Below are 11041 nucleotides of genomic sequence, written 5' to 3' on the forward strand. Positions count from 1 at the left end.
GTTTATCTAATCACTCATACTGTGGATTCGTTTAAATAGGACTAGCGAGCTAAACGCTTTAGCTAAATATCGTCAACTCACTGTTTACCAACTCTCACCCACAATGCACTTGGACTGACAGGAAGCGTTCAATTTCAGTTGGCGCGCCGCTACTAGCAAACTGTGTAACTGTCGCTATGAAACGTTGAATACAGCTAAATTTATCCCCCATAAGTACACTTCGCAACTAGTTAGTCGTCAATTTGTATACCTTCGTGACACTTCTGTGACAGCTTCCAACTTAGCGACGACGTTAACTCAAACTGTCATTAAGGAGGGATCGAACCCGGTAGGCACCCGAAGCTTCTCGTAATGGAGAGATTGCTCTTGGGAGATTTGTATCGAAATCCCCATCAGCTTTCCCTCTGTGGAAATATAATCTTATTTAACTGCAAACGAGCCTCAGCCACAGATGACAGCGCAAGAAGTGAGTTAATATTCTGCAGCCTTTCATTTGAACAGGAAGGCAACACGTTCCTGAAGGCAGCTGACGGAGCGGCTGTCATCAGCAGGAAGGAAACAGCGCAGGCGGATATTGTAAAATGTAAATGTGCCATAAATGTCCAGAAGAGAGTCACCGCGCCATGTATTTTAGTAACAAAGAAGAGTAAGAAAAGAGAGAGCTTCCAGTATACTCTTCTCACACTGAGTAGCTCAAACCGACTGGAGCCCTGCATTGAGTTTAAACTCCCTTATGAAATGAGGGAGAATGTGTCCATCCTCCAGGGCCCCACAGTGTTGTGGAGCCATGCTGGTAATGTCTTCTATACATCTCTGCAGGCAGGGGAGGTGAGGAAGATACCCTTTCAGTTGTCCCACAGTGTTGTTGGAGAACTCCCCCTCCACAAAGACCAGGTATTTGTTCTTGGACTGCAAAACCTTTCAGAGCCGTGCTCGAATAACCAGTCCACAAGCCGAACTCTGGGCTATTTTGTTGAGAATGGACACGTGTTCGATGGCAATGTGATGTTGCCTCACCCCTACATTTGTATCACACGGTGCATCTTGGTGCTCTCAGCTGAACAAGTGGATGGTGGGCTGAGATCTGCTGTGGTTGCAGCAACTTCTAATCAGCAACTTGTTTATTTTGAGAATGGCATCGTGAAAGACACATGTCAGCTCCCCTTTGAACAACCTGAAAATATTCAGGTGGTCAATACCGGGAGAAATGGCTGCCTGTTCGTCATATCCTTTCACCAGGGGCATGTATGCGCTGTATGGAAGGAAACATTTCAGGTATGTAGAAATGGGGTTTCATTATCTATGTACTATTTGTATTTTCTATAGCTATGCTTTTTTTCAGTTTACAAGTTTTTATAAAGTTCAGCTCTCTTCTCCAGATGGCCTCCCACTGGTCAGGTGTCAGCGTTGTCCACGTGGATGACTTTGTGGGATGTGGAACAGACCAGATGCTGCTGTTTTTTAAGGATCAAGGCATCACAGGAGAGCCATTGGAAAAATTCCTCCTCACTGACCTCTGTGGCATTTTATATGCTGTAAGGCATCATTTTCCATCACATGAGCTGTGCTACTTCACAGTTACATTTATCTAGAGTGGCTAATAGAAAATAAATGTTTTAGCGTTGCCAGGACAATGGAGCACCAGAGACATCTCCTCCTCCACTTACAGAGAACTATCTCCTCACTCTTAAAGCTTTAGAGTCCAGACTACAGGTGAGCATTTATAAACTGTTCCAGCACTAGTATGTTATTTGTCTTTATGCTGAAACGCTGGGCAGTAATGTCGTCGTCTTTTTGTGGAATCTTATCCAGATGATATGATCACGTCATGTTACCATTTTACAAAATTAACATTATGAATCCAAGGAAAAAATTCATTTTGTTTTACATGTGTGAAGAGTTGGGTCTGTAATGTGTGACAATGGGACACTGTATGTAAAATCAATTTGCCATGTTGGGTTGTATATCAGAAAAAAATATTTGTATAAATACTGTGATGATAATTTGATTTCATCCATAATGACCAGCCATATTATATTAGCCATACCCGATGATGGTATTTGTATGAGATGACGACATCTTGACCCTCAATCTAATATGATCTAATATGATCGTTTAGAGTGGATTAACCGTGCTGCAGGAGCTTCAAAGAGAAGTGAGAGTGAAGGAAAGAGTTCTACAGCAGTCGGTCCAAGCCCTTACGGATGTGGTCTCAGAAAGAGAACCTACTCTCACCCAGCCAGAGCAGGTAAGGTGAAAATACACAACCACGACTTTCTGCCAAAAACAGCCTGTTAAAGTATAGTGGTAACCAGCAACTCTTTCACCCTGATATAAATTGTACCTTTGCTATAGTGCTGGGACAAGACATCTTATGACATGGAGATGACAAAGATATTCTACTTTTTTCCATAAAACAGTGAGCTATATTATGGCTAGTCCCGCCCTCTTCCTCCTCAGTTGGTTAGGTTTTGCTCCATCACTTGTCACTCATGTTGATAAGTTGTCACATTTAAAATGGCATCTCACATGAGGCAGTCAACGTTACTAATGCTGCCACTGGCACCAAGACCAAATGCAGACAATGGAAACAAATGCCACAAATGTTTCCTTGTCTTCTACTTTGTTGCTCATGGGGTTAACTAGCCTTACCTTGAAAGCCTCAACCCAACTAACTGGTGGCCTTACTGATACAACAAACACCCACAGCGAATGGTGTATATGGCCCCAAAGATAACTTTCTTTTAAAAAGCTAAGGAATAATTATACCGCATTTTGACAGAGAGTCCTTGTTTTTACATAGCATTTAAGAAGTCCATTACATGTGTAACTAAAGGGCTCTTGTTCAAATTGAAATGTCTGACATAAACTGCTATTGCTGTCAGTGCTGTCACACACTTGTCATTTCTGATTATAGCCTTTACACTCTCTGTCCAGGAAGGCCTTATTGCTCTGTGGGACAGTGATGAAGAGTCAAAGGATGAGGCCTTGGATGACAAGACACAAGATATGCCAGCAGTGTCTTCAAAACCTCAAGTTGACAAGCTATGGCATCGCATCACTGAGGACCGAATGGTTGTGGGAGTGATACTAACTACCGACAGCTCTGTGTAAACATGATTTGTTTGTTTTTTTAATAGAAGTGGATTGCATGTATTTGTCTGTGTGCCTTCTGAAATATGACCCATTGAGCATGACATTATCTGAACACATCGTAGTGATTTTTGATGTGTCATCAGGCATAATGAGTTCATCTGGTTGAGTGGATCCATGTGTACGTATGGTAAAGATACAGGCAATATTAATATGGCACTGTTTTAGTCAAGCTAGAGGTACAACTGTCCAGCTGTCAGACCGTATCATTGCTGCCTGATTAGATTTGTCAGAACTAATAACATTATGGTGCCATTTGTTGAGGTGGACAGATCGTGTTGAGTAAATCACCTCACATCTGTGAGGTGAAATGTCTACTTGTCTTCAAAAAACTTTTTTTGCATGATTAAATCAATGAGTTCTGTAAAGAAGAGCAATACCTCATCTCTGTCAACAAATTGCACTTACTGAGTAAGGATGTATTTGGTTTTTTTTGCCTCTTTGTTTGCCCCCAAATTTATGAATTACACCCAGGCAGATGCAGGGTGGCTAGGTGGTCACCATGGCAACAGGTTTTTAATAACTCTCCAAGGTCCTTTTGTGGGAACAAGAAGCTATCAGATTCCTCCATCCACCTATTCATGTTTTTTATTTGAGAACATGTGGAGGGAAACCACTTCTGTCATGATTGCTTCAAGAGCCCATATATGGTTGTTTTGATTGGTGCATTTGCACAGCTGATGTCATTTTACCACCTGGAGATGTTGTTAATCAGTTCACAAGTAGTCACACATTCATTCACACACACACCCACTTTGTGTTTTTGTATCTGATCTCCAGTCTGATTACCTACTGTCCATGTGATATCTGATTGTTAGTGATGTGTTGTTTTTGTTCCAGACCAGCGGCCAGTGTGAGCTTATCCATCCTGACAGAGACGGGCCAGAGCTCAACGCCTCCAGTCATCCAGACCCAGAGCCAAGTGTTCTGGCTCCCTGCACCCTGCTCCTCATCATCATCCTCCTCCTCCTCTGCCTCCACGTTCCCAGAGCCCGCAGCCAAAAGAAGCAAGCAGCACAATGCCAGCAGACCCAATGATCTCAACACATGTAGAATGGCTGTGACTGCTGTGACCAGGCTGACACCTCTGTTGAACTCTGGCTGTGTCAAGTGCCGTGTCATGCTCCATTACGTCCAGACACAAGATGCTTTTGCCTTTGTGAGAAACCCAACGCCGGTTGTCCTGCATTGTGGTCAAGTTGCTTTAGACATCCACAGTGATTTCCAAACCCGACTGTTGAAAAACCCCGAACTCAAAACAGGTAAAATCACAAATGCTTGAGATTTTGATTTTGTCACAGGAATGTTTTTGATTGTCTTCTTTTTGTGCCCAGATGAGGTTAAAGAGGACTTGCTGAGTCTGATGGCGGTGCTGGAGCGCTGGGTCTTCCACATAGACTCTCCTGATCACAGCTTAGGTGATGTAGATGGCTGGATTCAGAAAAGAGTGGGTTGTAACAGGATAGAAGTGAGCCCTCCGTATCTACTGTTAAACTCTTCCGGACCATCTGCTCTCATGCTGCTGCACTGGCATCAGATAACCCCTTTCCAGGGGGAACTGTCTGTCCACTCCAGGTAAATCATTTTTATCGTATAATTTTTAGCAGTCTTCTTCTTCCCTGTCTTTGCTGGTGCATTGATGCGTTTGTTGGTGCCTTACAGCCACCTTTAGATCAGTGGAATAGTGTATCACTGGCAGGAGTGTGTATTGCATTACCTGCGTGCCCGTGCGTCCTTGTGCCTGCGCATGAGGACAAGTAAAACTGTAGCGCTACTAGAGGTCAAAAACTGCACAGTCTTAATTTGAGCATTGTATTTTATTGGCTTCTGCATAATTTGAAATGGCATATGCTGCTAATTTGGTAGTAATGTTAAGTCAGAAAAACAAAATAATTTGTCTAACAGAGAGATTTTCCATTTGATCGCAAACAACGATATTCCTGCTCTGTGTATTGGTTTAAACACGACTACCAGGGACTCTTGAATTATTCAATTTTTTTTAAAGAACTAGGGGTAGTTCCGCAAGTGGAAGTGACCACTGCTCAATTTATATTAATGGATTCAAAGTTGACATGGCTTTGAAGTTGACTAGGATGCACGCCTGTGTGGTATTCCACTGAATATCAAAGTGAAGCAGAGCACTTAAAATGACACAAATAAACTACCTGAATAGGTGGGTGGGTGTGAAACAGCTGAGAAATGACAGAAATTATAAAAAAAAAAAAAGACATCAAGAAACTTCAACAATTATGTTTTCATTTATTACAACATATTATATGATGCAAATTGTGGCTTTGTTGTTCCTTTGCAGCCAGTTACAGATGCTCCAGTTCCTGGACTCTCTCTTGGCTTACCTCCCTGCGTCTTGCTCTACCCAGCTTGTCAAAGGCACAAGGGGACAGGGTGCAGCTCAAATATTTTCTTTGGCATTGGAGAAAGAGGTGGTGTCACTCAGAGAGTGTGTGTCATTGCTACTTTGTGAAGAAGAGGATGAGGATGAGAAGGAGAAGAGGAAGAGCTTTGGACACGAGGAGAGCCCTGATCCAAGTTCTGTGAAGGGGCTCCAGAGGTGCAGAGAGATATGGCAGCAGGACGTGGAGAGGAGTAGGAGGAGGTTGAGCCCCCTGGTGGATGTGGGGAGGTATCGTAGGCTAACCCAAAGCATGTCCAAAGTCCAGCTCGATGGGGATTTGGCAGCTCTCTTAGACACTCAGAGAACTTTGCTCAGCTAATATCCCGCTAACCTGGTTATCATTGAAAAATCGCTAAATCAGTGTTTCCTGGACAAGCAGTTAGTATTAATGGGGGAAAAAGCCAACTCTTTAATAGTACAGGTGAAATGTGCAGAGTACATGATGAACACTTGACATGATACACTGAAAGCTACCCTTGTTGCTGGCTGGGCTATGTCCGTGCTGAACTGTGCGTGTCTCCCCTCTCAGACGGCCTCTTGGGGTTTATATCTATGTAGTGTCTGTTGCTGTGTAGAGCCTCAGCCTATTTCCATTGGATCACCTCCTGGTTTCACAGCTTTAATCTGATACTGCTCTGTGCTCAGTTTGTTCTTCTGTTCATGTCCCTTTAAAAGCGCTCTTTAATGTTGCTGTCGCTGCTGCTCTGTGTGCTATTCACTTTCATCTTGGAGTGTGAAACTGTTTGTGTCATGAATAAAGACAACAGATGATGCTAGAGCAAGGGGTTACGCATCTGCTCAGTGGCTGGACTTGACTGAAAGCTTTTAGTGGTACTTTCCCCTCACGATTCAGTAATTTTCCTGTGAAACGATGTAAGTAAATAAATAAATAAAAAAGGATGTCGTTTCTTCTATGATGCTGCACATGCTGTCAGCACTGTTAGTTAAAATGCCTTTCGTCCAAGTAAATATCAAACCCTACTTAAGAGGACCTCGGCTTTGCTGGGAACATTAGATCTGTGGTAGCTTGACCAGTAGTGTTTGCTAAAATGGCTGGGTTGGTCTTTTTTTAGTTTGTCCCAGTGGGGACTGCAAAATGAGGATGTGTATTTTGTTTGTTTCAGGAGCTACTCCATCTGTTTGTAGTACTCTGCCTGAGGAGAGAGTAACTCCCCCTCTTTTGCACCTTTAATGTCTCTGCTTCATTGCAACTAACAGCTTCCACTGGACTCACTGCCACAGGACTCCCCCAAACATAGCTGAAACATAATTACTTCAAAGTGTCCTATTTTTATGAGCGATTCCTAACGTGTTACTTTGTGATGGCAATGCTGCCGCGGGTTAATGAAATGTTACAGAAGTAAAAAAAAAAAAAAAAAAAGTTTGCAGCTCAGTTAGCTTTTGCTGTTCTATTCAGACAACTCTACTTCAACCACTTGCAAGTTGATCACACACATCAACACTTTTGTCTTGTTCCTTTAATCCCTCACATACAGAGAACAGGCAAACTTCCCCCCACCTTTTTTTTTTGGCTGCAAGACAAACACCCCTGCCATTTCTAGCAATGAAGAAGAATTCTGAATCCTGTACAGTAAATAAGACCAGTAAATGGCCAGGGAGAAATGGATCACATGTGAAAACTAAAATTCAATTGTATTGGTGTTCCCTTAAATTCTCGACTGTCACCCAGTGTAAAATATATGGTTTGTCATCCCATTATTACCTGTTAACTTCTATTAACTGTGAGTGGTGGAAGGAGGCTGCAGGGTTTCTACCCTCCTGCTGAAGCCCTCACTTTAATGGGGAATGAAAACGTGGTAGATGAATAATGTTGCTGCTGTTATGAAACAACTCAGAAACGGAGAAACACAAATCTACACCCCATCTAGCTTATTAATATTTTATTGTATTTGACTTGCAGGCAAATGGAAAGATTCCTGCATCATTTGACACCTTTGTGGATTTTAGTATGGAAGCCCATTTCTGCCAGGAAAAGGGAAAAAAAGATCAAAATAAATACAACCAAAAACTAATTTTTCTTTACTATCTCAAAATCTGACTTTTTATCTTTGATTTACTATTTCATAATTGGAATTACCATTTCATCATTTTGACTTACAATAAGTGTTTTTATCTTTATCATGAATGACTTTTCATCTGTTTTTTTTCCTGGTGGAAATGGTCTGCTATACTTAATACTTTAATTAGAATAATAAGATATTTAAAGACCCAGTCAACATTTTATGTCTTGCTATACTGTTCATATTTATGTACATATAGGACTGTTTTATGGCAGATTAATTTGTTCGAGTGACTGTTTTCATTTCTTCTGGTGGGTTGACCCCTTTTTGTTTAGTTTTTAATCACACATTGAGCCTTTAATAATATGTTAAGCCATCCATGATGATGAATGGTGCTGCTATATGTTTATATTGATGCTGTTTGATGAGGCCACTGGTCTAGTCTTTGCCGGTAGTCGACTGGTATTGATCGGGGTTAGAGGGTTTCCTCTCCTCTGAACTCAGTGGGTCAACCAAACAAAGTGGGAGGCCATTTATTATATCTGCAACGTAATGCATAGTGCACAGCCCACATACAGAACAGCAGTGTACATGATTCTGCATGCAGAGAGCTCCAATGTGAGATAACACTGGTTCAAGAAGAGAAGCAACATTTTTAATGTTTTAATTTTTTAATTATTTAACCTAGAACTTTTCATTAAATCTGTCATTGGAGGTATCTAATAACAGTTGTAAATATTAATACTCGTTATTTATCATTTAAAAATTTTTTTAGGCCTTTGACATAATAATACAGACATTGAACAGTACACACAAGATGAATGATACTTCTTTAATATGCCGGGCTGCTAATTTAAATCACGTGAACTCTGAATATACAGGCTGTTGAAGTCGATTCAACATGAAATTCTCAACACAAGGTCCATTTACTTTGTTCCTAAAGCTTTCAACCAGATCCTTTGGCCTTCCTCGACAGATAGAGTTGCTCAGTTGTCAAGGGGGTGGTTTGTTGTACTGAAGATGTGGTTTTCAGATGCAGCTGCATTTTAAAATGGCCTCAAAAATGTTTTTCTACTCATGGAGCAAATAGTTCTCAGTGTGAAATCATACACACAAGTTCCTCAGTCATCATAGACGAGGTTACCTTGAGCTATAAGAAAGGAGTAGAGATCAATACTATCACACCAACCAACAATATTTCTGTCGCTGGAGTGCTACGTGTCCAACTGTACCACTTTTGGTATAGCATTTGGAAAGCAGATATCCCACACATAACATGGGCTCTCCATCACACACACACAGTGCCTGTTTTGTAGTCTGAAGAGTGCCATGGAAGCATAATCCTCTCAAACCAGCTGCAGAATTTGTGGCTGCATTCATTATTGCTTTAATACAGTATGAATTAAGGTTTAATTTAGTGTGTTTAGAGTATTAATGTTCAGGCATGAGAGACACACTTTTGGCAAAATCATGTTCCAATGTTCTTAACTCCATTAATTTCCCGCTTTTCTCTCACTCTGGCCTTCTCAATTGCTGTGCAGTTGCTATGGCAACCCTCATTTCTTGTCTCTCTCTCTCTCTCTCTCTCTCTCTCTCTCTCTCTCTCAGACCTCACAAAGCAGACTCCCTAAACCTTAATGAATGATGGAAAGTTGTTTCCCTCTTAAACACAAATATGAGCTGTAACTAATTTTTCCTGAGACATCACACTGAACTTGATTGCATAAAGGCTATTGCATCCTTGAATATTCAAACAGCGGTAATAATGGACGATGATGTAAGGCTGCGTCTGTGAAATGGATGGTGTTTTCATGTGAGGATTAGTATTGATTTGTTTATAATCCCTGTGTGTTGAGCATCGAAAAAAGTAGTTGGATGACTCATGCAGCCTGCTCACCAGACCTACCACAGGACATGTATTCCCCTCATCCTACCAGCTGGACCCCAGAGTTATACTTTTTCTTATATCTCACAGGTGTTTTAGTGCTTTTTAAAATTTAAATTTTCCTCGTGTGCTCTGTGGACTACCCTGAGATGATGTTCAAAGTCAGAAATTACACAATATGCAAATGAACTGCAATTGTTTGAAATAAGTTTTGCTTTGCTGGTTGTGTCTTACAGCAGTTTATTCTTGGGCTTCCCAGGGACCCAGGTCAGTAGTCCATGTATGTTAAATGTGTTGGTAGGGTGAGGGTTAAGACAAATATAAGGTTGATGGATCTTGGCATTGCTCACAGTGAGAAGCATTATTAGTAGGATAATGTCATTACAGGGTATCCATCTGTTTATCAACAGATAATGTGGTCACTCCTGTCTCTTTAAGGATGATTTATTTGGGTTATTTCTGGCTTGTGTCTGAGCTCAGATGCAGTAACAACAGGTGGAAGTAGTTTAAGAAGCATCTTTGTTAGCCTGTATATATATATCTAATACAATTGTCCTCCATGCCAGTATTTTCCATTCAACTGGTAGGCCAGCCCCAGCTGATGGAATCTCTACACAACAGTGTGAAGTCCATTATCATGCATTAATGGAGGCCCACTGTCAGATCATATCTGTGTCACCCCTGGCCACCCAGCGATCCATGGCGTGTGTCATCACCCTGACTTATGGGCTCTGTGAGGAGAAGAGACTGTATTTGTCATTTTCTCTGACGTGATCTGCAACCGGGCGCAAAAAGCATTTTCATGTGTTTGTGCCTTATTTTTTTTTTTCTTGAAAGGCATCCACATCTTCATCTCTTACATGAGAAGAAAGCAATATAGAGTGTAATCTCATCAACAAATGCATGAAAATATAAAACAAAGCCAAGACTTCTACCTTAGAAGTGACAGGAGAAGTGAAAATAAAGTAAATATGGTGCACATTTTATTGATGTACAGATCAGTAAATAACCTTTTTCAGGAATAGCATTCAAGAAAGGAGTTCTTCACCACAGCATATCAAGAGTGCAAGGACCTTTAGCTGCTCTGTACCATGAGTGTTATGCAGATCTGTCCTTCGCTGTTGAATCCATCTACAAACATACGTCACCATCCAGCAACAAACACGCCAAGTGAAGGGAAACAGTCCACAGCGTAGGTTGAAGAAGTATACAGAAAGCTATCTTTTTTTTAATAAACATAATCTTTCCTCAATTACAATAAATATTTCATCAGACTAAATCTACAAAAACATAGTCTCAAACTCTAAAACCATATCTAAGATACCTGGAGTATTTACCTGGAATATAAATGAATTCATGTGGATATGTCAACATTGAGAAATGCAGTGCATGTTCACAGTTTGTAGGCTTATCTATACACTTGCTCAGAATTGGCCATAATACTTTTATGAACCCAGCCTGTGAAATATATGACGTTTTATATGTTTTAATTAACAAATTATTTTAGAATGAAAAGGAACATTTGTGACTTTTATAATATCTGAATAAACATTGATTTTAAGTGACATC

At 40.9% G+C, this 11041-nt stretch overlaps 1 protein-coding gene across 1 annotated transcript; it reads left to right on the forward strand.

Annotated features, from left to right (window-relative positions):
- The first annotated feature begins 351 nt into the window (after nucleotides 1-351).
- fancb (FA complementation group B) lies at nucleotides 352-6005 on the forward strand. Its single transcript, XM_070915236.1, has 8 exons — nucleotides 352-1275; nucleotides 1380-1535; nucleotides 1621-1713; nucleotides 2120-2248; nucleotides 2938-3110; nucleotides 3994-4415; nucleotides 4488-4728; nucleotides 5465-6005. The coding sequence occupies exons 1-8, from the start codon at nucleotides 352-354 to the stop codon at nucleotides 5883-5885; spliced, it is 2559 nt and encodes an 852-aa protein (XP_070771337.1). The 3' UTR covers nucleotides 5886-6005.
- Nucleotides 6006-11041: the final 5036 nt, after the last annotated feature.

The sequence above is a fragment of the Enoplosus armatus genome, chromosome 11 (assembly GCF_043641665.1).
Source record: "Enoplosus armatus isolate fEnoArm2 chromosome 11, fEnoArm2.hap1, whole genome shotgun sequence".
Taxonomy (NCBI): domain Eukaryota; kingdom Metazoa; phylum Chordata; class Actinopteri; order Centrarchiformes; family Enoplosidae; genus Enoplosus; species Enoplosus armatus.